The sequence below is a fragment of the Palaemon carinicauda genome, chromosome 1 (genome assembly GCF_036898095.1).
Source record: "Palaemon carinicauda isolate YSFRI2023 chromosome 1, ASM3689809v2, whole genome shotgun sequence".
NCBI lineage: Eukaryota > Metazoa > Arthropoda > Malacostraca > Decapoda > Palaemonidae > Palaemon > Palaemon carinicauda.
In genome coordinates this window covers 72,802,783-72,829,729 of record NC_090725.1, presented here as the reverse complement: position 1 = coordinate 72,829,729, position 26,947 = coordinate 72,802,783, and the positions used below count along the sequence as shown (strand labels likewise).

Sequence of the window (26,947 nt, the reverse complement as noted above, 5' to 3'; positions counted from 1 at the left end):
CTTTTAATTTAATTTTTTTACCCGATAACAATGGTTTATAAATCGAGTTGCTGTTATGAAGTCAAAGTCCGTAACACACACACATATATATGTAAATATACTGTATATATATATATATATATATATATATATATATATATATATATATGTATATTATATATATATATATATATATATATATATATATGTATGTATATATATATATATATATATATATATATATATATGTATATATATATATATGTATGTATATATATATATATATATATATATATATATATATATATATATGTATATATATATATATATATATATGTATATATATATATATATATATATATATATATATATATATATATATATATATATATGTATATATATATATGTATATGTATATATATATATATATATATATATATATATGTATGTATATATATATATATATATATATATATATGTATATATATATATATATATATATATGTATATATATATATATATATATATACATGTATATATATATATATATATATTGTATCGTATCTTATTTCCGGTCAGGAATTATCATGCCTTGCATGATAAATGCAAACGGACACTCAATACCATCCAAATGTTTTATATTTGAAAGCCTTTTATTTTACCGTGCAATAGATTACCAGCACGATGCTTGAAGTGTTAGTCTTGTATAAATTAAAGGGAGCTTCTGGATCCTCTCCAAGCCTTGGATCATTCTTATATTATCTAACGGTTAGCCAAAGCTGTTTGGTGAAGAAGCTTAGGTATTTTTGTAGTGAATTACATGGCAATGTAACCTAGGAAAAAAACTACTGTTTCTTATAGAAAAAATTACGCTCTCTTCAAAAAGGACACTTGTTTCCGTCGCAAATTAATAGTTTCAGAAATATATATATACATCTATATCCTACGATAATGGGGGACCCCCAGTGGGAACTCGGGGTTTTGGGTGGGGAAAACATTCTGGGGAAACGATATATAATTGTTTTCCTATAGTAAATAACATGAATTAACCGAATTTGATGTTCGAAGCGTACCCCTATCTGAGATGTGTTGGGGCCCACTTGCATGTACCGTACATTATCTATGCTATTTCGAGATTAATTCTTTATTGGTTATTTTTGTTCAGTTCCGTAAGAATCGTGTTTGACTCATTAGGGCTGGTTAAATCCGGCTTGATATTAAAGTTTATATTGAAGGTTTGGGAACTTGTTACATAATTTCATGATTTGGAATTTTAATTTTTATCTACAGAACAGAATCTAATAATAAAAGAAAGAATTTATTTATATATGTTTTTGCTAAATGCAAAGCACTTGGTATATATATATATATATATATATATATATATATATATATATATATATATATATATATATATATAGTTGCAAAATGCGAAGCACTTGACACATCTTAATCTGACGAAAACATTTACAGAATTTGTTCGTAAGAGATGTTTTGAGTTTCTTAAACACCTTTGATACTTTTTTATATAGCCATTAGATAAGGAAAATAAATTGTATATGCAGAGACAGCTTTGTTACATATTTTTTTTCTTTTTTTCATGATAAGTAATTTAGGATATGAGAATAGTTAACATCCATCAGGCTAAAGTGTGTGCACTCAACCAAAAGACTAACAAGCCAGTAAGTGAGCATGTAGTCAATGCGATATTCAAATAAGTGTATTTAAGGAACCAACAAAGATTGAATCTTTTTTTTTTTTTTTTCTTGCATAGGTTCAGGTTCAGGTTCTGGGGTGAGGCATAGCCTTTACAACGGCACCTCAAACGCTTATCTTCTTGTACTGTTTTGTCTTTTCTTCCACATTAGGTTTAATACTTCTTTTTTCTTTTCTATATTTGTTTCACTAAATAAAAATAATCCTACTATTTTCTTTGGGTCTTCGTCGTATGGTTGTTGTAGCTCAATTGCTTCATTCCTTTCTTTTCTATATGTGTACACATGTATCTATCAGCATAAATCGCTAATTGATTACGCTTGGGTTTGTCTTTATAAGCGAGCTTGTCTATCATCGCAGTATTTGTTTACAAGAGCACACTCCCCATATTCTGCCAAATTATGCAAAGCTGTTGTTTTCTTCTATTACTTCTTCATAATTTAAAACAATTTGCCACATGGGAAACAAGATAGAATTATAAAAAAAAAAACTATTGAATTATTAAAAAACCAGCTTGGTTTCGTCACTAAAGGACCTGGAACTATCATAGTTAATTGAACAGAAGTTCGTGATGTCAGCGTACATTTTATGTGTTCAAAATGTATACTAAATTGAAAATGGAGTAATTGCTCAAATTGTCCATAAAATATACAATTCACAAGTAGTGAAACTTTTGAGTAATTACTCCATTTTTAATTTAGTAAATGTTTTGAATATATTATCAAATGTACGCGGGCATCACGAACTGGTTTGGTTGTCTATTTTGACGATGTCAATTCCAGGTCATTTAGTGAGAAATCCATGCTAGTTTTTTAATAATTCTATAGTTTTTTTTATAGCTTTTCCCATGAGGCATATTGTTTCAAATTATGCAAAAGTAATAGAGGAAAACAATAGCTTGGCATAAATTGGCAGTATATGGAGAGCGTGGTCTTGTAAACAAATACCATTATTGCAGCCCTACTGCCTCAAACTTTTTTGCCCTTGGTTTTTGGTTCAGTGTTGACGATTTTAACCCTTTTACCCCCACCATAAGGTTAAATTTCGAGCACATTTTGCTATATTTTTTTTTAAATTGCTCTAACAGGCTTAATTTTTGTCCTAGAGAGGTCAGGTTGGTCTCATTCTTTTGGAAAATGCCTGAAGCTTCTCAAAAAATTATCAAAAAATATGTAAAATATGTAATTAACAGTGTTTTGCAAGAACGTACCGTTACGTCCTTTGGGGGTGAAAGGGTTAATTACACTAAAACAATAACTTTTTCTGTATTGTTATAGAACTACCGGGGAAAGCTTTACTATTAAAAGAATTGGGTTATGCGTAGAAAAACTCCCGTTTTCATTGAAATGCTAACCTTTTCTTCTCTTTGATATTATTCTCTGGGATGCATAATAAGTCCAGGAAAAATTGCACAAAATATGGGGATCCTCTTCTGAAATATTGATTTCCCTTTTTTGTTTACATTTTACAAGTCGGATGTTTCTGCTCCCGTTTGTGTGTTTGTGCAATGTTTCTTGCGAGATTACGAGATTATTCTGCCTGCGTACGAGCCCTCCTGCTGGTTGCGCGGTTATGAGTTTATACTTCACGCTCACCTATGTTCTTCCCCTACCATATAAAGGTGGTAAAGGTGCCTGGTTTCAGTTCCAGTTCCATCAGAATAGATGCTCACCAGAACGTCAGCCGGGCAAGCCCAACCCCCCACTGTGGTGCCCTACCACAGCAGTAGCCTCCCCAGTAAACAGCTTAAACTCACGGCCCTGGGCGGGCATCGATCTCTTGCCACGCGAATGCGAGGCAAACACGTTACCACTGTACCATATTTGGGCATGTATGTGTGCTGGAGTGTGATGTAGGCAGTTCTGTGACACACCCGATTTTCTTAGTGCAATTTTTCAATTCCTTTGTAGGTGTAAGTGTCGGGAGTGGGGTATGGAGCCTGTAACACAGTGTAATGGCAGCTCTTTTGGCTATTTTGATGCTATAGCCAAGTTTCACGGTGATTATCATGGTACTCCTGGTCTAGTGAATAATCTTTTAAAAGCTCATTGTGTTATCCCTCAAAGGTTAAAGTGTCCCTTGTGTGTTTCTGGTAAATATTTGTGATTTACTTTATCATAATGTAAGGATTTATTTGTGATTTACTTTATCATAATGTAAGGATTCATTTGTGATTTACTTTATCATAATGTAAGGATTTATTTGTGATTTACTTTATCATAATGTAAGGATTTATTTGTGATTTACTTTATCATAATGTAAGGATTTATTTGTGATTTACTTTATCATAATGTAAGGATTCATTTGTGATTTACTTTATCATAATGTAAGGATTTATTTGTGATTTATTTTATCATAATGTAAGGATTCATTTGTGATTTACTTTATCATAATGTAAGGATTTATTTGTGATTTATTTTATCATAATGTAAGGATTATTTGTGATTTACTTTATCATAATGTAAGTATTTTTTTGTGATTTACTTTTTTGTGACCTGGGAGGGGGCTCTGGGGCCCTCCCCCACTGTTAGGTCTGTGATCTGGGAAGGAGAGTCCTGTTGCTTGCTCCCCAGCTAGGTCTGTGACCTGGGAACCATTAGGTTAGGTTAGGTGGGCTTGTAAGGTGTATGGCCTTTTATAAATCTCAAATTGTTAAATAATCATGTTTTGTCCGGTTTTTGCACACAAGTCCCAGGTTCCCACTTGTGTGTCGGGAGGGGTGTGGTTCATAACGTAGAACGGCTTATTTGCAGTGGAAACAAAGGTCAAATTCGTTGAAAGCATATTTATTGTAGGAAAATCCATTTTTCCTATTAGGAATGTCCCGTGTTCTATAATTCCACCCTTTTTTTATGAGGCCTAGATTGCAGAAATAAGTTTGATGAATAGAACTGCCAAGTCCATTCAGCCCTTTTGACCCCATTATGGACAGTCTAAAATGGGAAGGGGCAGGAGAGGATCCAGAGGACACTAGGGAAGGCAGTCCCCTCTTTCCAGGATAGCCATCTCTTTCTGGCTTTGAGAGAGAATATTTAAACACAAGGAGCAGGAGAACCAAAAGAGCCTGTGCATGCACGTGCTCATAGTCTTTAGTATGAGCAACACTAGCCTTCAAGAACTTACCAGTGGAACAAGTTTAAAAGCAGAGTCTGCAATTGCCCGAAAAGCTTTAGTGTAGGGGTTGTCTGGCTCACCAACGGGCAAAGTGGTAGTACCTTACATTTACCACGAAGTAGAGGAGTGGACAGTAAGTGTCGTTCTAAGCGGATACTGCCTCCAGTTCATTGGCTTTCATCCTTCCCACACTCGGACTCAGACTGGGTGGTCATTACCCAACCTTAACTCTGGAAGGGACTTCAGCCTTCCATCCGAGGTGAAGAAGGTGTGGGTCAAAGGCTTTTATAGTCTACTGTGGGCTGGGGACCGGTCACCGACATGTCGGCCCTCAACAACTTTTTATTATGAACCCATTTAAGATGGAGACGTTAAGCATAGTACGGGCTGCCATCAGAAAGAACAACTATGCTTCCTCTAGATGTGAGAGATGCTTCCAAACACCAGTCTATTGGTCTTCGTGGAAGTTTGTCTGCTTCATCCTTGGGAAGGAAGTTTAACGGTTCTAAGTTCTGTTTTTCGGTCTGTCGAGTGCCCCCAAGTGTTCACTTAAAGTACTAATACTTGTTTCGGCTTTGTTCATGCCAATGGAATAAGTGTTCTAAGATATCTGGATGATTGGGTTAAACTGTCTTGATCTGTGGAATAACTTCTAACGTCAATCAATACAAGCTTCTCACTTTTTGTCCTGATCTGGATATTGTGATGGATCAAAAGAAGTCAAGTTAGAGTCTAAGCAGAGGATAGTGCCTGGCGATTATCATACACGAGAGTGGGGTGAGTCTTCCCCTTCGAGGACAGTGTCAGCAGACTTAGGAGAGCAGCACTACCTTTTCTTCAAGTGCTCAACAGTGGCAATAGCTATTAGGGGACCAATCATCCCTGGAAAAGCTTGTGCTACATAGCCATCTGCACCAATGATCGCTTCAGTGGTGCCTTAAGAGACATTGGTCAGCAACCAATGATTCCCCGCAACATTTAGTTCTAGTGGATAAGGAAGTAGAGGAAGGCCTAGACTGGTGGCTGAAAGATAACAATTTTGTAAAGGGGGACCCCTTTGGACTATCCACATGGAGATTCTTCTGTTTACTGGTATGCAAACCTCTCGATGACTCTGACCCAGTTTCCAAGTGAACTACCCAAATGGTCCAGTTTCCGAGAGAATTACCAAAATGATCCAGTCGTCTTTACTAGCCACACTTGCAGAGCTGCAGTACTTTGAAGCTGTGATGTCCCAGTCACCTCATTGGTTGAGACTATCCAGCATTTCCTCAGACCGAAAGGCTTTTTTGTGAGGCACTGCATGGAAGGTGTCCGGATACCCCCGAAAATCTTCTGTGGCAGTCTACCAGGCAAAGTGGCCCATCTGTAATTGATGTCAAAGAAGGGGTACTTCTCTAGTTGGAGTCTCTTTACATGTATATTTAGTGGATTTCTTTTGTCTACCTGCACAAAGAGAAACAACTCTGTCTCAGTGGTGAAAGGCAATCAGTTGTCCTTGAGGCAAGTCTTAGAGCTGAAAAGCCTAGAGCTGTTTCTTCATGGGAGTTATCAATGCTCGTGAGGAGGTTTGAGCAATCCTGCCATCTGGGAGAACTTAACGATCTGCGTGGAAAATCACCCAAGTTCTTGGCACTCTGAAGAAGGCTTGGTATAAACATTAGGGGCAACCTAACAACATTGATCTAGGAAGAAATCCCCAAGGATGGCCAAACCTGCAAAACATGTGAAATAGACAAGGGCATTTTGGCTGTTGGTTTTAAGTTTTTTTCTTTAGTTAGTGGTTAGCAGTTCACTGTGTGAGGGATTTTAATGAAGAGCATCTCGGCTGTTGGTTTTAAATTTTGTTCTTTAGTTAGTGGTTAGCAGTTCACTGTGTGAGGGATTTTAATGAAGGGCATCTCGGCTGTTGGTTTTAAGTTCACTGTATTTTTCCTTTAGTTAGTGGTTAGCAGTTCACTGTGCGAAGGAATTTGATGAAGAGCATCTCGGCTGTTGGTTTTAAGTTTTTTTCTTTAGTTGGTGCTTAGCAGTTCACTGTGCAAGGGAATTTAATGAAGACAAAACGTTTTGAAGATTTTTTTGATAACTATTGCTGATTGAGTTTCTTTGTAACTTGATAGACACTTTTTATTCCTATTAAGAGCATACCTGTAGCTGTTTATTCTATGGCCGTTGTGTAGTTATGACGACAATGACACTAACTTAGGAATGAAACATCATTGCACAAAGTCAATAGAAGGAGAACTTCAAGTTATTCCTTCACCTCTGGTGCTCCTTTGTATTAGTGCTGACATTGGATACACACGTTCGTTGTACCTAAAGAACACTGCTGAAGAAAAATAAGGCACCGCTCTTTTTCCCCTTTTGGACGATTAGTCCTCTAGGTCCAAACCATAGGGGTTACATGTTTAGTACTGAGACTCCTACACTTTCTCTCCCTGTGAGAGATTGTTGTCCATTCATTTACTGGGGAAGAAGAGACTGCAAGATTATGCAATTGTGAAACATGATCAGTTACAGAGGTTGGGAACCACACGATGTGGAACAAACAATCTAAGTTTACGCTAGTGCCTCAATGGTTCATCACTTTTGAGCCACAAGGGAACTAATTCAGCTGTTCCTCTTATCTGTTCCTTTGCAGCACTACTGTAGTACAGGAGGAAGGTAGGAATCATGAAGTACACGATGACCAATCCTACTTAGTTGCTTGAGACAGGCCATTCTCTATGCAGGTTTTTTTTGGGAGTACTGTAACAGCACTGTTCCAGAAACCCAACCCCCAGGAAGGGTTATCGATACTGAGTACGGGAGCTCACGCTTTCAGTACTGTACTAGGTCTCGGCACGAGTGCTGCTTGTCAGTACGCTGGCGGAAGCCCTCGTCTTCTTTTGCTCCAGGGCGTTCCGGTGACATCATTGCACAAAGAACTTCCACCTTGCTGATAATACTGTATATCTGAGTCGTCCTCATAGAATCTGCTACCAAGGCCGGCTTCCAAGCTACTTTAAGGTTCAATCACTGGATGAGCACAGCCATGTGCTGCACTACGACCCAGGGTTTGTCAAATCCGAAATACAATGAAGTACAGTACACTGACTTGATCTAATCAGACCCGAAGAACAAAAGCCTTCTTGATGCACCATTCAAATGTCTCGCGCTTTGCTATACGGTACAAGGGAGTCAAGAGTAGTATGTCCCTTACAGAATACATTGGTACAAGAATTGTATTGCTTATCCCATGGAGGGAACGACATCAGGGCAGTTATGGTGGAAGGAGGTGCAAACAGGTCTCCTCTTCCGTGGATTGGTTGCTGCTAAGGGCCTAGACACTTCTAGGATAAATATTCTGACATCCCCATTACACTTTCAGTAATTGCTGAGGAAGAATGTTGCAACCTACAGGTCCAGTCGGCTACTCCAGGGTCATCTTTCCCTGGAAAAGCTCGGACTGTGCTCCTTTCATTCACCTGTGATCTGGCCTTTCAGGTAAAGTGATAGAAGGAACAAAGGCAGAAAGGATCACAAAATTAAGTGACCTCTGTAGCTTCCATGAGTGAGTACATGCTGGCCGGTCAGTATTGAGAGCGATCTAACGCCCAGACCTGCTTGTCAATTTCTCTCGTGATCTACCGAAACTCACCCGTTACTGGACTCTGGCACATGAAGCCAGAATATTGGATCTACAGTGAACCCTCGCTACTTCGCGGTTCGACCATTGCGGATTCACCACTTCGCGGATTTTTTCCATAACCCATATATATACAGTAATATATATATATATATATATATATATATGTATGCATGTATTTATGTATATATGTAGGTATGTATATGTGTATACATATAAATATATATATATATATATATACACACACACATATATATATATATATATATATATATATATATATATATATATATATATATATATATATATATATATATCTATATATCTAAAGTAGGAAGATGTGATGTAGTTCTAAGGGAAAAGTATGGGAAATATGTCTGGGTAATAAGCAAAGCTCTACCTCCAGTTTGTTTCTACATTATGATCAGAGATAAATGTAAACAAAACATTGGTTGCCATTTTTTATCGTGCTTTTTAGCATGTTTAGGAAATGCATGATATAAAATCACCTTTAATATTTGTGCCTGTTTTAGTTTAGGGTACTGTAGTACATGCATTAAGTGTTCTGTACATTAAAGGGTAGTTTGTTAACAGTACTACGTACAAGGGAAGGTTTTAAAAGTCTGAATATACATGTTGAATAAATAGGTAAATATGGTGTCACTACTTCGCGGATTTTCACCTATCGCGGCCGCGACTGGAACCTGTCTACCGCGATAAACGAGGGTTCACTGTACTCCAGCCTTCGGGAAGAAACTGTCCGTAATGCATAAGTTGAAGGCCCGAGTCTGGAAGTGCCAAGCAACCTTGTCAGCCCACCATCCAAGAGAGTATACCTTCAAGTCTTACGATATATTTTCATTGTGACCTGTTGTATCTGCTCAGTGGGTTGTGTAGTTTACCTAGCTCCCTATGGGATAAAAATGATCTATTGAACCATTTTTCAGTGGACAGAAACCTAGCCTGACCCATGAGCGAGACTGTTCTCAAATGTTGGTAGTGGTAGGAATCAACGCTTCCGCAATTAGTTCAGATTCTAGTGTATTGAAATTCTTGGATTTTAAACCGGCCAAGTATGGTTATAGGGGCTTCCTCCCCTCCTAAGGATGAGTCTACTATTAAAGGACATTGAGTATTACGGTATATTTTATTGCAAATTTGCAAAAATTCGCCTTTCAAATTGTTCCTTGCAGATTTTAATTCTATTTCCATTTCTTTGCAGCAGCTTATTGAGTAGTTTTGTTGCCATATAGTAAAAAATTTTTGGTTTTAGCAATACTATAATACTGTATACCACTCAATATTTGTAACACAGTGTATGTCTTGCTAATATATCTTTCTTTCCTTGTATGTTTATCAAGTTTTTTTCCTTTTTTTTTTTCTGACCATTTTTGTTAGTGAAAATCATTGATTTTTTCCCAACCATTTTTGTTAGTGAAAATCATTGATTTTTTTCCCAAACCCCCTTCATACAACTAGTATGGGGAAACTCCTGAACAATTTTATAACAAGAGACTATGAGGATTCTTGCTTTTTGTTATTGTTCTTTGCCTTAAATGCCAAAAAGCTTTACTTTTAAGTAGAAGAGATGGCCGTTGGTGTGCCTAGTAAGTTTAAGAAATAGTTTTGCCACTTAGAATCTTGGTTCTTTATAGTTTCAATGTTTTTTGCAATGGAATCAGACTAGGTTTTGAAGAGAAATAAAGGGGGAGCCATCTATTGTTAAAAAGATCATGCCGATTTTAATTTTTTAAATGTTTCAATTGAGCTCAAAGAATGTGTTCTTTTCCCAAATGTTGGATCGAAATAATCTAGTATGCGTACAAAATACAGTACAGTTGCGAATGTGTACATAGATGATATGTATGTAGTTTTGTGTGTGTGTGTGTGTGATTGCAGTTTTGAACAGCATTTGGGTCTTGTGAAAGTTGTGTGCTATACTGTACAGTACTCAGGAAAAATTGATTTCCCTGTTTTTCAAATTCATGAGAGAATGGTGCATTAACAAGAATACCATGGTAACTGTTGCAGCTTGGTCGGAAGTCAATTTTCTAACCTTTTTGTGATGGATATTCGTCTATTCTTTAGTTTTATGTGACGGGGAGTCCTGCTTTTATACTGTTCAGTATTTGATAATCAGTGTTAACCCTTTTACCCCCAAAGGACGTACTGGGACACACAAAACTCATCCCTTTACCCCCATGGTCGTACCGGTACGTCCTTGAAAAAAAATGCTATTTAAATTTTTTTTTTGCATATTTGTAATAATTTTTTGAGAAACTTCAGGCATTTTCCAAGAGAATGAGACCAACCTGACCTCTCTATGACAAGAATTAAGGCTGTTAGAGCAATTTTTAAAAAATATACCGCAAAATGTGCTTGAAAAAAAAATAACCCTTGAGGGTTAAGGTTTGGAAATTTCCAAATACCCTGGGGGTAAAAGGGTTAAATAAAAGAGCTCGTAAATTGACAGAACTATAATCAATTACAGCTAAAGATTCCAAAGGGGAAAATATGATTTATTTAATTCATAGGAATCTTGATCATATTTCAAGTAAATTAACTAAATATTAATTTTTCAGAAATCTTAATTCACAATGGCCGAAGAAGAAGAAGTCCCTATTGAACCTGTACCTGATGTTGAGGAAGACTCTACCTACAAACCACCACCAGAAAAGACGTTGGAGGAGATGATTCAGCAAGATACAGAAGATGAGAGTCTACGCAAATACAAAGAAACCTTGCTTGGCAACTCTGCATCGGGTGCCGTCGTCTTAGGTAAGTACTTCATCCCTCTTTAGATAAAACATTATTCAATTCACTATAGGCTAGAGTCTTTAACCCTTTTACCCCCAAAGGACGTACTGGTACGTTTCACAAAACTCATCCCTTTACCCCCATGGACGTACCGGTACGTCCTTGCAAAAAAATGCTATAAATTTTTTTTGTTCATATTTTTAATAATTTTTTGAGAAAATTCAGGCATTTTCCAAGAGAATGAGACCAACCTGACCTCTCTATGACAAAAATTAAGGCTGTTAGAGCAATTTAAAAAATGTATATACTGCAAAATGTGCTGGGGAAAAAATAACCCCTTGGGGGTTAAGGGTTGGAAATTTCCAAAGAGCCCGGGGGTAAAAGGGTTAACATTGTACATTTGTACATTGTTACTCATTGCAACTGAAGAAGAATATCTTCAAAGCAGCTTATCATGTTTAAGAAGAATCTCCCTTTGACATCCCTACCAAGTTTTCACCTGTATAATTCTTTCTGGAGTTTCAGCTTGAAAGGTATTTAACTACTAAAGATATTTAATGAAGGCACACTCCTTCATATACTGATCTTTTTCTTTAATTTTTACAGTTCAGTTTAAAGATTACTCTGCATCTCGGGACAATATTATTACATATTTATTCCTAATTAGAATAAAATGAGATAAAAGTGGAACAAGGAAACATAGGCATTTTAAAAATACACAATTAAATTAAAAGTAGAAGAGTGGCCAGTTAAGACTTTTTACTTTAAAATAGCTACTTGAATTACTCGATAACACTTAAAACAAATCCAATCAATTTCTAGATTATTTTATTTCTAGAGGCAAAAAGAAAGAAAAAAAAAACTGATAAATCTCCATACCATACTGTATTACAAACTGCTGGTGTACACAGTTCAAGGAGCTGGGTTGCCAGACCTTATAAGTTCCCATATTTATGTAATGTAAAATGTGTGGTTTCCAGCTAGTGAGCATTCATTTTTATGTTGAATTAAAAATTTAGATATTTTTTTGGGCATTCAGCAAGGGCTCCAGGGAAGTGTTTTTGGTACTAGGGGCTCTCATGCCTGTTACCAGCATTGTGTCTCGTGCAAGGCTAACCACGAGCACTTCAGTCAAAACATTGATAGCTGCGATCATCCTGCTTCCGTTTCGGGACATTCCCATGAGACTCCTATGACTCCATTACCACTGTCCATTGGTTTAGTGAGGGTAACCCTGACAAGAAGCATTTGAAGTAAGATTAAGGAAGCAGACTTTGTTCTCGGGCCCTGGGTCTCCTACCATGACGGCCAGTTCTCGAGCCCTGGGTCTCCTACCATGACGGCCAGTTCTCGGGCCCTGGGTCTCCTACCATGACGGCCAGTTCTCTGGCCCTGGGTCTCCTACCATGACGGCCAGTTCTCGGGCCCTGGGTCTCCTACCATGACGGCCAGTTCTCGGGCCCTGGGTCTCCTACCATGACGGCCAGTTCTCGGGCCCTGGGTCTCCTACCATGACGGCCAGTTCTCGGGCCCTGGGTCTCCTACCATGACGGCCAGTTCTCGGGCCCTGGGTCTCCTACCATGACGGCCAGTTCTCGGGCCCTGGGTCTCCTACCATGACGGCCAGTTCTCGGGCCCTGGGTCTCCTACCATGACGGCCAGTTCTCGGGCCCTGGGTCTCCTACCATGACGGCCAGTTCTCGGGCCCTGGGTCTCTTACCATGACAGCCACTTCCAGGTTTAGCTGAGCAGCTTCTTGTTTGACCTTTGGCTAGCTGCAATCATATACTTCCCTTTGACCCGTAGTTCAACATTTCCAAACAGCAGATGACACAAACTTTTTTTGACACTTCAGCCATCTTACCAATGGGCCTTTTGGATCCTGAAAAAACATGAGAGGAGACACACATGAAGTCTTCCAGACAGTTTTCCAAGTCTTTACAGTCAAGTCCTCTGGTGGAAAACTCTACTGGGTCCTAGTGACCAATCTTTTTCTCCTTCGAAAGGAAGATGGCAAGCACTATACGGCCAACCATCAAGAAGGCTTCTCGCTCAGTGATCCTGAAGGATACATATATCTAGATACCCATCCTCCAGACTTTGAATTGTTTCCTCCTCATTCTCTAGGCTTTGGTTTTAGTTTTAAAATTAAAGCTTCAAGCTGTCTAATGCCTTGAACATTCATACTCGACTTCTAGTTGCTACTTAGAGATTCTCCTCTTATGGCTTTTCTTATTCGACTTTCCCTGTCTCTCTCCAGGAAGTAATGTGCCAGGGCTGAGACAGTTGATTTTTTTTTGCCACAATGTGAGGTTAGTGTTCAATTAGTAGCTAGCCACATGACCAAGCAGGAAAAGAGGAACAGATTATGCTTATGACATTCATTTCAGCAAACTGAGGGAAGTAGCGCAGTCGCTCTTGCATGACCAAGAACTACTTCAAGCTGGATTGTAAAGTTGGTTTTTGAGGCTTAATTCTTCATCGGGGAACTCATTATATACGGGCTCCCACACCAATGATTGCTCCAGGATTGTTGTAAGTAGCACTGGTAAACAGCTGGCAATTACCCTTCTATCTTGTTTCGGTAGAAGGATCAGGTTTGTTGGCTGATTGGCGATATCCTTTCCGGGGGAGTTCCACTCGAACCCACCACCAGGGATCCTGCTGTTTATGGGCTAATCCAAGTAGGGTGGGTCATACCTAGAGTACATGAATTCAGGGAATTGGTTCACAAGTAAAACCCCCGCTTTTCAACCTATGGGAAAATCAAGCAATGCCATTGCTATCTTCCAAACAGGATTTGTTAAGTCACAACAACTACACCTTTGTGTCCTAAATCTACAAGCAAAAGGGTTGTGTTTAACAGTTTTCAATTGGGCAAGCAGGTATGCACCGGGGAAACTGACGGTGTGCTCGATCTGTACATACTTAAGACCAATTCCAATAAGGAATGTTCTATCAGACATGCTCAATCACCAGGGGCAGGGAGTAGGAGCAGTGACTACTTTTGTGTGGGACAGAAAGGCTTCGTAGACTTCGATTATCGCCATTATGTACCAACGAAACTGATGCCATTGCATTATTTATGACAATCTAGGATCTATTTGAGAGGCCAGAATTGTTTTTTTAAACTTCTAAAGTAGCTTGTTTTCCAAAATGAGTACATAAAAATGCAATGGAGGAACCAACCACCTTCCTTAATTTTGGAGTGCTGGGTGTTTGTAGATGATGAAAAAGCCATTAAGCCTGATGCCATACACAGACCTTCCAATAATGTGATTTTGGTGAACTTGTGAAATTTTATTTTTATTTGAAACAAGATAAAAAAAATATTTGCAATTCCGTTGGGATGAGGAAGGTTTAGGTCTTATTTTGACTAGACTATAACCACTACATCTACCTAGGACAACGGATCTCTCTACATGACGCCTGTAAAGAGAGGGAAATAAAAAGAAGAATAACCCTTGGTTGGCAAGCGTTTGGAAGAGCCAGTACAGTGTTAAAAAATAAGAAGATTCCTATCATCTTAAAAAGGAAAGTCTATGATCAGTGTATCCTCCCCACTGTCACCTATGGGGCCGAAACTTGGAATCTAACAAAAAAGCTTTCCCTTAAGTTACGAACAATGCAGAGGGCACGTGAGAGAATTATGCTAATTCTAACACGGAAGGATAGAAAAACAGCTAAATGGATAAGTCAAAAAACTAAAGTAATGGATATCCTTGAAACCATTAGCAAGCTCAAATGGAACTGGGCAGGGCACATTGCCAGGATGACAGACAACCGATGGACATCACGAACAACCTTCTGGACACCCCGAGGATACACAAGAAACCGAGGAAGACAAAAAACCCGCTGGCGAGATGACTTAGACCAACATAAGCAACAGTGGCACAGAATAGCTTGTGATAGAAGTCTGTGGAGAAACCTGGGGAAGGCCTACATCCAACAAAGGACTTTTGAAGGCTGAAATGATGATGATGATAACTCTACTGGAAATTGTAAGGAGGCCTTCACATGCTCCAATGCCTTTGCAAAAGTTGTCTGGGTCATCACTACATGGTAACTACATTATTTCAGTGGGGGTGATGAGGTTGTTAAGTCTTGCTCAGGTTTCTGTGTTCTCCCAGGCTTGTTAGTGCTGGAAGAGAAGGGAAAGGATTGCTGGGTGTGCCTTGTAACTGGGTTACCCAGGTATGATCATGCGCTTCATTGTTCTATTTGTTTTGTGATGGTTAGACATTGAATGGCTTCAGGGTCTAAGTAGTGTTGTTCATACAAACCAAATTAAGGTGCAATTTAGAAAAACTGCTGGAGGATTAGATGCAAATTGTTTTAAATTTAAAAACAAAAAAGCAACGAGACACTGGACAAACTACTCTGAAGAATCCGTAAGGCATATTAGAGGTTGTTTAATATTAACCCTTTTACCCCCAGGCTATTTGGAACTCTCCAACCGTTTACCCCCAGGTTTTTTGGGGTTTTTTTCAAGCACATTTTGCAATATAATTTATTTAAATTGCTCCAACAGCCTTAATATAGAGAGGTCAGGTTGGTCTTATTCTCTTGGAAAATGCCTGAAGTTTCTGAAAAAATTATCAAAAATATGCAAAAAAAAATATAAATAGCAGTTTTTTGCTAGGACGTACCGGTACGTCCATGGGGGTAAAGGCATGGGTTTTGTGAAACGTACCAGTACGTCCTTTGGGGGTAAAAGGGTTAATGCCTTCATGGTAGAAGGACCCATGAGGAACTGCTGTAATCTCCTAGTGAGAATGGTTGGAATGTGATACATTGATGAGAACTCTTTTTGTTGAATCCATAACTATTAAGGCACAATCACCATGACCCTTATCACTTCATTTTACTTATTGAATTTGAAATTGCCACACTACTAAATTTTTATTTATTGTTAATTTAATCTTGGGCAGAAAATTCCTAACACCTGAGGAAAGGAAAACTCCAACTGATTTTAAGTGAATGTGTTGGTAAATATTTAGATGCTTCCTGTGGTATTGTTTTTCATTGTGCTCAACTTTACTGGTCAAGTCCTATAATTATTTGCTTAGTCATTGAATAATGATTGATATAAGGTAATTTGTAGGGAATAGAGATATAAGGTAATTTGTAGGGAATAAAGATTTACAGTGTAATTTATTGGCTAGAAGGGTAGGAACTTATGAGCGTAGTGTTACAAAAGAAAAAATTATACCCCTGTTTGGCTTTTGTTTGTAACTATTTACTTAAGTTTTTTCTATACACTTAAAAATTTTCTTTTTTTTATTCTTTCAAACCTGATTATATTTGCCCTCAACAGAACCCAATAATCTAAATAGAGTACTTGTTCGGAAGTTGGTACTGGTTGCAGAGGACCGGCCTGAGATGCAACTTGATTTAACGGGAGACTTGGAGAAACTGAAAGATGAAGCTTTCACTATAAAAGTAAGTAGATTACTACAAGCACCATTAGCCCCTTAGAATTTAGATGCCTGTTTAGTCAGAGTAAAGTTAATGTCATTTGTTCCTATGCAGTACAAACCCTCGTCCTTCTGTGAAGGATTCTGGTGACGGCTGGCATGGCCAATGAAGAAATACGAAAGTTCTGGCAACCGCTGCCCAGTGCCACTGTAGGCCTGGCCTCCATTGCATCTGACCTTAAAGATAGTCTTCTCACAGCTATCTCAATTTGGCCTGAAGATCAAGGTTTTACCCCGGGTTGCCTCAGGGCGCGTATCACTCCGCCTGAGGTCACCCCATAGAAAATGGGAATAGGGTAAACTACACAAAATTCTGGTCGGTTGGGAAAGAGTTACCAGTAACTCCTAAGAAAGTAGTTCTAGGTAAGTATGTTAGGAAAAATACAGATTACTTAAAAATTTGTGATTTTTTTTCTCTTTGGGAGTGTTATGATCCCGGTATCATGCGGACATGCCTAGGTTCATTACTGCACTTTCATGAGTGAAGAGGAGGATGGTCTTCATCCTTTACGTCTGATATGCAGAGTGCTCCGCTGCACTGAGGAATCCCCTTGTGATGTGTGCACAGTGTGGATGGGATTTCAGCGACAAGAAGAAAGAGGCAATGTGTAATCGTTCTCCTTTGGTCTCGTCAGCAAAGCGGACAGGAAGTGCCATGCTGCACCACCAATGTGCTTCTAAGCGCCATCTAAGAAAGAGAGCCATGCTGTGTCTTGACAATTTTCGCCTACAACTTCGCTCTCATCGTCTCTTGGGAGCCTCGACTCTTCTGATAGAAAGGTTGTTACTGAGGGTTTTACTAATCTAGCAGCTTTTGTGGTTATAACCCCCGTGCCTGTGCCCACGATGGTCTTGAAAAGCAAATTACAAGATTCTCCTTTGCCTATTGTATTTGAAAAAATAACTATACAAGACCAATCGTAGCTACTGAATGACCAGCCCCATTTCCTCCTTTTCCTAAGGTTATATAGAACAAGAGGGAAGATAAAAGTCCAAGAATCCTGGCGGGATAGTAAGTCATTCCCATCGAGGTTTGTGAGTATATGACATGTCAAGGAATAATGGCCATTTCTTCCGACTTAGTGGTCCCTATAAAAGTTTGAGGGTTGACCTGAACCAGAATATCCTTGCTTGAAAATTCCATAATGTACTGGAGAGTACAGACTTTCTCCAGTTGAAATTGTTTATCGAAGTGGTCAACATTAATGGAGGTGTCCTTTTCTCAAAGATGGAAAGGGAGACCTATGTCCCCACAAAGGTCTAATCCTAAGACTAAAGTTCTTGAGAAACCGGTACCACCTCATAGATCAGATGCGAGAACATTACCAATCGACATGGTTCCAGAGTAGCCCAATCCTCAGCCATCAAGATGGGAAACATCTTCCCACCTCTCTCCATTCACCAAGGGAGAGAAAGTTTGGGAGATAAAAGATGTTGCATCCAAAAGGAAGAACAGGCGGCTTTATTCCGGAGAGGTGTTGAACACCCATGTGAAGAACACTCCTCAAAAATGATCAATTCTTCTTGACTGATCCTGACGAACCTTCCCATTCCGCGGCTGGTTCTCCTGGCTATGATGATATGAGGTTTTAGAGTCAACTTCCAATGGGACTGAAGAAGAGTCTTGGGACTTGTCAGGAAAATTAACAAGTGTAAGTGATGCTTCCATGTCCCTCTTCTCAGGAAGAAAGACTTTGATTAACACTTCATTTACATACGGCTCATACGTCGGGACATCACAGGAAATTACCATTGTCACATCATTCCCATAAAACAGTTCAGAAGAAAGAAGCTCAAGTGTTGGCAGATAATGATTCACTGCGGGTGTCTTGCTCGCAGAGAATTCTTCCAAGCTGATACCTCCCATCTTTTCGAAGCAAAGCAGTTATGTCACGGAAGAAGCCAATCCTCATCTGCTTCCTTTAGACAAGAAATTGGCAACTTTAACTTCAACAATGTTAGCAGAAAGGCTCGCGCAGCAATCACTAACTTCTTAGCTGCATAGATGATGAACATAGAAGTAGGCAGTGATGTCATTTCTCCAAAATTCATCTTGGTTAGACCACTGTTCCGGTAGGCTCTTGTACTTAGCTGTTTCTTGGAATCTTTAAGAGTATCTTGAGCCTAAAATATCTTTGTTCGTGAGCACTGGCTGCTCCAAAAAGTAAGTAACCAGAAATACTATCTCATTTTGATGTATAGAAACGGTAACGAGAGCTTATAAAGCCTCGGGAAGAGTCGCCTGTAGCCCCCCTTGAGCACATGCTTTACAGCGGCTTGCCGCAACCTTAGTGATCCACGAAAACCCCTTGGTAGCGCAAGTCCTCAAAGCTGGTGTCTGGAAGAGACAAACTGCTTTTATGGACCGTTATCTTAAAAATTGCATACACAGGCCTTTAGGCCCTCTTATTGCTGCACAACAGGAATCTAATAAATGCTCTTACGAGATGCATAACTGTTTTTACTCTGGGCATCAATAATTCTTTGCATTTTAACCCTTTTACCCCCAGGCTATTTGGAAATTTCCAACCCTTAACCACCAGGGGGTTATTTTTTTCCCAGCACATTTTGCAGTATATTTTTTTTTAATTGCTCTAACAGCCTTAATTTTTGTCGTAGAGAGGTCAGGTTGGTCTCATTCTCTTGGAAAATGCCTGAATTTTCTCAAAAAACTATAAAAAATATGAAAAAAATAATTTTTATAGCATTTTTTTGCAATGACGTACCGGTACGTCCATGGGGGTAAAGGGATGGCTTTTGTGGAACGTACCAGTACGTCCTTTTGGGGGTAAAAGGGTTAAGGGTATGTAATGGGTATCAAGGCATATGGTGGTCTTGCTTGGACTTGAAACCTTCACTTGGAATTCTACCCCTACCAAAGGACTTGGAGTTTGTATAGATAGGAAAAATACAAATGACTTGAAATTTGTGATGCTTTTCCAGCTTCAGGACTTTCAGGAAACATATGTAGTGGAGATTAATTTTTCATTCATAGGTAATCGGAAACGTATAAAGTGCTCTATTTACGCTTGATACTCAAAAGTAAAATGTACACTTGTCCTAGGTTTAGTAAGTTAGTAAACTTCTAATTATGAAAAAAAAATGTGCAATAATGATAAGATTTAAAGTAATTATTTAAATTCTCTCTCTCTCTCTCTCTCTCTCTCTCTCTCTCTCTCTCTCTCTCTCTCTCTCTCTCTCTCTCTCTCTCTCTCTCAGGTTAATATCTGTTTTTCTATAGTGTTACTGTATAAACATCTTTATGATCAAAGAGGTTTAGTTTTTTGGGGTGTTCATTATTAAAATTGAAGATTAAAGATATTTCTTAACTTTATTTCATAGTTCAGTATTCATCTATAGTCAATTTCTTTTAGCGATACAGATTTGCACAGACTCGCAGCGGTGCCCTTTTAGCTCGGAAAAGTTTCCGGATCGCTGATTGGTTGGACAAGATAATTCTAACCAATCAGCGATCAGGAAACTTTTCCGAGCTAAAAGGGCACCGCTGCGAGTCGGTGCAAATCTGCCTCGCTAAAAGAAATGCACTATAGCTGGAACATTTACTGTACAGTACTGATTTTTTTACAATATTGGTCTCTGCTGATTCAATGTTTTTATTTTCAGGAGGGCATATCGTACAAGATCCGAATTGAATTCCACGTTCAAAGGGAAATTGTGACTGGATTGAAGTATGTCCAACGCACCTTCAGGAAGGGTATTTTAGGTATGTTGCATCTGAAAACATTAAAAAAATGTTTTCCACCTTTTAGATAACTAGCTAAAATGCTTGTATCTCATAAATTATATTTAGTTTATCCTCTATTATTACTTATAAAATTCATGAGAAAATAGGCAATTTTGTTATTCTGTGAAGCCCTGGTTGTGACAGTTCTCTGAATTTTCTTACTTTTAGATAAAGATAAATATTTCATCTTTCAAAATCCCTAGAAAGACATCTAATACAATTAGTTTTCAAGACATTGAGATCTGGTAATGATTGCAATATTGCTAACTTAGTGTTTTGAAAGTATATTTTTTTTTTTTACTAAGAATTTTAATCCAAGTTCTTATGGGTTTGAAATTTGTTTTATAATATATAGATCTTCGTATTCTTTAAACTGCTGAATTACTGAAAATGTCCTAATGCTAAGCTCTTTCTAGTTTAATCCTCATGAATTAAAATTTGAAATGTTTTGTGTTCTTGGTCTGCAGACTATTTATCGCTGTTAGCTTATAAAAGCCTTGATAGACTGATACGAGTTGAATGCTTCTAAAGTAGTAAAGCATTTTCTTTAGAGGCGGTAGAATTGAAAACTTGTCACTATTTATTTATTTTTTTTTTTTTTTTTTTTAAGCATTGGTGCCTACATACTAGCTTTATGAATAAATCAAAATTATATTCTTTAGATATAAACCTGTAATTGTTCCGTAACCGAAATACAAACCACGCTATTTACATAGGGTTTACTTTCGGCGTAGCTGAAATTGACGAGCCATTAGATTTTTAACGAGTGTTTACTACCCCCGCGCTAGTTAGCAGGGGTAGGGGAGGGGTAGCTTGCTACCCCACCCCCTCACACACCGGTGAAAAGTCTCACTTCACTTTTGGCTCAGACGATGTACAGACGTGTCTGTCTTCGTCCTCGCTTGGCAACCATTTTATGTTTTGTCTTAACTTAATCATTTACTTTTCTTATAACCTATATATATGTAAACATTTTTTCATGTTTATGTATATATTTGAGTATAGAAATCAGTAAGTTTCCTTTTCAGAGTTCGTGCTTGTGTGTGTAGTGTACGATATCTCTGTGGAGCCCGCCGGCAGTTAGGCCGCCACGGTGTAATTTCATGGGTCGCGATCGAGTTTGACTACGGTCTCTCTCTCTCTCTTGAGGTCGTTCACCCTTTACTACGTTTTACCTTTACTACGTTCTGGGTAGCTTTCTTCCCGTGTCGGGTGGGGTTGCTACACCGTACATTTTATCTCGATTATTTTTATGAATCAAATTGTATTTGTTAACTTTTCAGCTTTTTGTAGAACGCTTCCTTTCGGGGTTTTTCGTTCTTACTTTGGTGAACATTCATATTTGAATTACATAATTATAATTGTTATAATTCTGTGTTTGTTTCAGCTCTCCTTCCGTGAGTGTAAGTGGAGTTGAGGGCACATGTCTGTTGTGTAATTCTTGTGTTCTTTTCCCTCGGGATTCCTCTTTGGAGTCTTCCCGGGGGAATGAATGTTAACTAATTACTTTTTTTTTTTTCACAGTTAACGGTCTAGTTTTTGTTTGTATAATGTGACAACGAAGCGAGCTGTCTTGTTGGGGCCTGGGGAGTCTGCGGTTGCTGCCTCCCCTATAGAACTTCGTCAGGGGCCTGTCTCCTCCTGGAAGTGCTCCCGTGACGACTGAAAGCTCTTCAGTTCATCTTAGAACTCTCAGGAGGCTCGCCTCCTTGTGTGAGTAACTTCCCTTCTGAGGGAAGGTTCCCTTTCCAGGCTTGGGGGGTTGACCTACGGAAACCTCTTATAGGGGAGTGGATCTTCTCGTCCTTCCTCCGCATTTGATGCTGTTCTCAGACGCGTCAAAAGGGGGGGGGGGGCATGTTTTGGTTCAGGCCTATGGTCAGGACCTGAAGGGTACCTCCACTTCAATCAGCTAGGATTATAGGCCGTAGTCTGGCCCTTCAACAGATCCAGCAGATCCTGCTGATCCACGGTTCTGGCGTGTTTCAACTAGCAGGGAGGTACATTTTCATACATTCGCATCTTGCAGTAGAGATACTGAGATGAACCGAAGTCCACTCAATACCACTCGGCTCGCTCATTCCGGGCAGAGGAGTGTTCTCTTCGACAATCTGAGCAGACACTCACAGATAGAGAGTACCTGGGGGTCTTTGGCCCCTAGTAACCAGCAAAGTCCGGACCTGGGGGACCTGATCACGACAGCCTGGAACTTCGAGCTGCCACTGTACTACCCCCCAGTCTCAAACCCCAAGACTCTTTGGCAAGATGCCTTCCTATATCGGTGGGACAGCATCGACGCCTACGTCTTCCCACCATTGTGTCTGTTGAGAAGAGGGCTCAACAAGACCAGATTGTCGGTCAACCTATCGATGACCCTGAGAGCTCCGCTGCGACTTTACGCAGAACGGTTTCCGAATCTTCTGCATCCCCTGGCGGAACTCCCGGGAGAGCTTCTTCCACGACACAGGCTACTCAAACAACCACACTGCAACATCTATCACAAGCCGTAGCATCGCTTCGGCTTCACGCCTGGAGACTATAGGACACCTCCTCGCAAAGAGGCACCCCGCAACAGTCGCGGAGCGGAGGTCGCGTCACCTGCGAAAGTCATCCGCAGGGGTCTACCAGGCGAAGTTGAGTGTCTTCTGTGGTTGGTGTCGTGGGAGAGGTACCTCTCCCCTTGATGCCTCTACTCCAGCAATAACGGAGTTATTGTTTATCGGCGGGAGGAAATTCGATTTCCGCTCTCGGCAGTGAAGCCTATCGCTCAGCCTTACCCTGGCCTTCAGGCTGATAGGGAATAGACATTTCCGCCCCGTTGGATCTTTCTTCGCTCATGCGAAGCCACGAACTTACCTGCCCCCAGTCGGAGTGAGACCTCCTCCATGGAACATGGTTCGGGCTCTTGAGACCCTTAAGAGATCTTGCGAACCATTGTCAGGCCTCTAATCGTCGCTCGTCTCGGAAGACGGTGCTCCGGCTCGCTCTGGCCTTGGCCAAGCGTGTAAGCAATCTTCATGGTCTCTCGTACGACTCCGCCCGTTCAAGAGGATAGGGGGAGGTAACATTCAGGTTCGTTCCTGAGTTGGTTACTAGACTCAAGATCTTGGAGTCCCAAACCTTCGGTTCGACTCCTTCAAGATTTCGAGTCCCCGTTCTGTAACAGATGACCCAGACCTTCTCCTACTTGCCGGTGAGGAACCGGAGGGGTTATCTTTAAGAACAGTTGCAGTTCGTCCTCACGTGCAAGCCCAGTTTGGGAGCACAGGAAGGACGCAGGGGAGTGTCACCAAGTATGCCTTTTCAGCCCGGATTCAAAGGCATTCATCTCGACCTGAATCTAGACCCTCCCCCGTCACGTCGCCCTACAGCCCATGTTGTCAGATACATCGCAACGTCCCTGGTCTTCAAGAGGGACTACTCTGTGACACGGGTGCTACAAGCTGGAGTCTGGAAGTGTCTGGCGACCTTCGCAGCCCACTTCCTGCAGGACGTGACCCACAGGAGTATCGATAAGTTTCTATCGCCCTGTGGTGGCTACACAACAGCTGGTCTAACCTCAGGCTCCTTTTTGGACAGGTAGCAGAAGGTTGAGGGCATTGTTATCGGGTTTTAGACTGCATGAATGGAAGAAGTATGTCTGGCCCTTACTTCTTTCTTCATCCTCCCCTCTCCTGGGGAAAGCAGCATCCTGGTCTCTGTATAGCTGACCTCAAACCTCTGCAGGTAAACCATGCTTCCTTGTGTTCCAAGTATTAAGATAATACTGTCGCGTCCCCCATACCCTGACGAGGTGGTATTGGGAACGTCCTAACCTAGAGTTCGGTCTCAGAACTCCGGGTCAACTGCCTAGGAGGAGTCACACTTTATTCCCTCACACACAAGCTTATGTAGGCCACACGTTCCTTGCAGAGCAAGGAACTTGTGAGGTGCAGGGACTCCTTTTCTCGAGTGCGGCTCACTCGGATTCTTAGTCCCCGGGTAAGCCAAAGCCAGTAAGGCTGGGGACTTTCCACCCTTCCTAAGGGGCAAGTCACCCTATGTAAATAGCGTGGTTTGTATTTCAGTTACGGAACAAATGACAAATTCGGAGATAATTTGTATTTTTCCTAACCATACAAACCTTAGCTATTTACACATATTTGCCCGCCAGCCATGTCCCCCAAGACAAGTCCTACCTCTAAATGAAGTGAGACTTTTCACCGGTGTGTGAGGGGGGAGGGGTAGCAAGCTACCCCTCCCCTACCCCTGCTAACTAGCGCGGGGGTAGTAAACCCTCGTTAAAAATCTAATGGCTCGTCAATTTCAGCTACGCCGAAAGTAAACCCTATGTAAATAGGTAAGGTTTGTATGGTTAGGAAAAATACAAATTATCTCCGATTTTGTCATATTTTTCCTTTAATTCCATTAGATAAGTCATGACCCTCTATTTTATTTTTGCAGTTGACAAGATGACACAGATGGTGGGTTCTTATGCTCCCAAAATAGAAATTCAGTCCTACACAACCCCAATGGAAGATGCTCCTTCTGGATTACTTGCTCGAGGAAATTATACTATCAAATCCCTCTTTACTGATGATGATGGAAATGAACATCTTAAGTGGGAGTGGTCCTTCCAGATAAAAAAGGATTGGAACTAAATTAAATTCTGCAAATTAAAGGAGATTGTACAGGAAGAAGAGCTTTTGGTAAATAGTTCATATTCGTGCGTAAATTGGTTTCACTATTCAGAGTGGATGTGAATTTATTATAAGACTTGGTGCCCAAGGTCGATCCTTCAGTTCAGTTGTACTCTTTTTCATTTAGAGTGGCTCAGTATGCAGGCAAAATATTAAGAGCTGGTAGAGTTGAAGGATATGGGGCATTGCAAGACAATAGGAAAAACAATATACTGTACTTGTTAGCCTGTCAAAATGCTTGTCAAGTTTTAATTTAGTCCATGTAGGCATTCCAAGGCATGGGACTTCTGGCTTGTGCGGTCCCTGCTGTTTGATAACCACTTCTAACAAAAGTTATGTATTTGTATGTAGGGTTTTGCCATAGTGTTAGAGACCTCTCCTTTAAGAAATGCTTCTCCTTTTTCTTTGGCGATTTATTTGATATGATTAGTGTGCCCCCTCTTCGTTCACTTGTCCTCGGATTTGACAAAGCTGCCACATTTCGGTTCATATTGTGCAAGGTCTCTCTTTCCTCTCCCTTTCTTTCCACTTCATGTGTGAGTCTGTAATCATTTTTTGACGTTTTTTTACCCATATATTTATAAAATGCTCAACAGGTTTTTGTATTGTTTAGGTAGAAGGGTAGATAGAACCGTTTTCTCAACTTCTAGCATTCCTTACTGCTAGGGATTGGAGTGGCATACTGATTGCAAGAAATTTGAATCTTTATTTTGTAAATTTCAGTATTTAAAATATATTTTTGCTTATGAAATATGAAAATTTTGTTTTCCCATTTTTACTCACTAGTGCCATTGGTAGTCTGTAAGGAATCCATATGGTTTTCTAACTCCGGGAATATCGCACAAAGAAAGTGGCGGTTCAAGGGTTGCTGCATGGGTTAAGATAATCTTCCATTGTGTATAAGTTAGTGTAAACTAGTCATTGAAGATCATTTTTAGTGAACATTACTTCTATTGTATGATTGAAAGTTGGTGAATTGTATTTGTACTTAATTGGTTTCACTTCCAACTTGGTGCTGAGGAAGCTGGCAATATTCATCATGCTATTAACAACTACTGACTTTATAAGTAATAGTTTGGTTTTGTAAACTTTGTACAACCTTTTGTACTTTTGACGACAAGGATACTGTACAAACTTCAAATGTGATGGTTCTGTGATAGAACTTTAGACACACAACCAGTAGCTGCGTGTAAGGTGATATCAGGTAGTGAGGGTTAATATATTATAAAAATCTTTTCTTGGCATGTGGAAGCCATCACTTTAAAATAGTATTAGCCAGACTTATGAATTTACTCAGTAGTATAAAAGTTAAATTTTAACTTATAAAAATATTTATAAAGCTGTATAAAATTATTCCCATGTAGTATTCATGTAACAGATCAATATGGCAATCACATGGTAACAGCATGATTACTGTACACTGTATTTAAACCACCAACTTAGTGTAAAAGAATGTTATTGGGGGCAATAAACATTTCTAATTTTTACTGGCGTTTATATTCTTTAGAATTCAAATTGCTCTTAGGCAAATATGGATAGTTTAATCCTTTTTCTAAGTATGTTATCCCTTTTACCCCCAGGCTATTTGTAAATTTCCAACCCTTAACCCCCTGGGGGTTATTTTTTTCCCAGCACATTTTGCAGTATATTTTTTTTAAATTGCTCTAACAGCCTTAATTTTTGTCATAGAGAGGTCAGGTTGGTCTCATTCTCTTGGAAAATGCCTGAATTTTTTCAAAAAATATCAAAAATATGAAAAAATAATTTTTTATAGCATTTTTTTGCAAGGACGTACCGGTACGTCCATGGGGGTAAAGGGATGGCTTTTGTGAAACGTACCAGTACGTCC

The 26,947-nt window shown here is 39.5% G+C and overlaps 1 protein-coding gene across 1 annotated transcript in view; it reads left to right on the top strand.

Moving 5' to 3' along the window:
- The window catches only part of LOC137648905 (rho GDP-dissociation inhibitor 2-like), a 27,600-nt gene extending 1,015 nt beyond the window's left edge, over positions 1 to 26,585 (top strand). The window contains exons 2-5 of the mRNA XM_068382081.1: positions 11,023 to 11,218; positions 16,515 to 16,639; positions 20,299 to 20,398; positions 24,863 to 26,585. Coding sequence (XP_068238182.1) covers positions 11,038 to 11,218; positions 16,515 to 16,639; positions 20,299 to 20,398; positions 24,863 to 25,059 — 603 coding nt within the window. The 5' untranslated portion in view covers positions 11,023 to 11,037 and the 3' untranslated portion in view covers positions 25,060 to 26,585. The remainder of the gene's footprint in view (positions 1 to 11,022; positions 11,219 to 16,514; positions 16,640 to 20,298; positions 20,399 to 24,862) is intronic.
- The last annotated feature ends 362 nt before the right edge of the window (positions 26,586 to 26,947 follow it).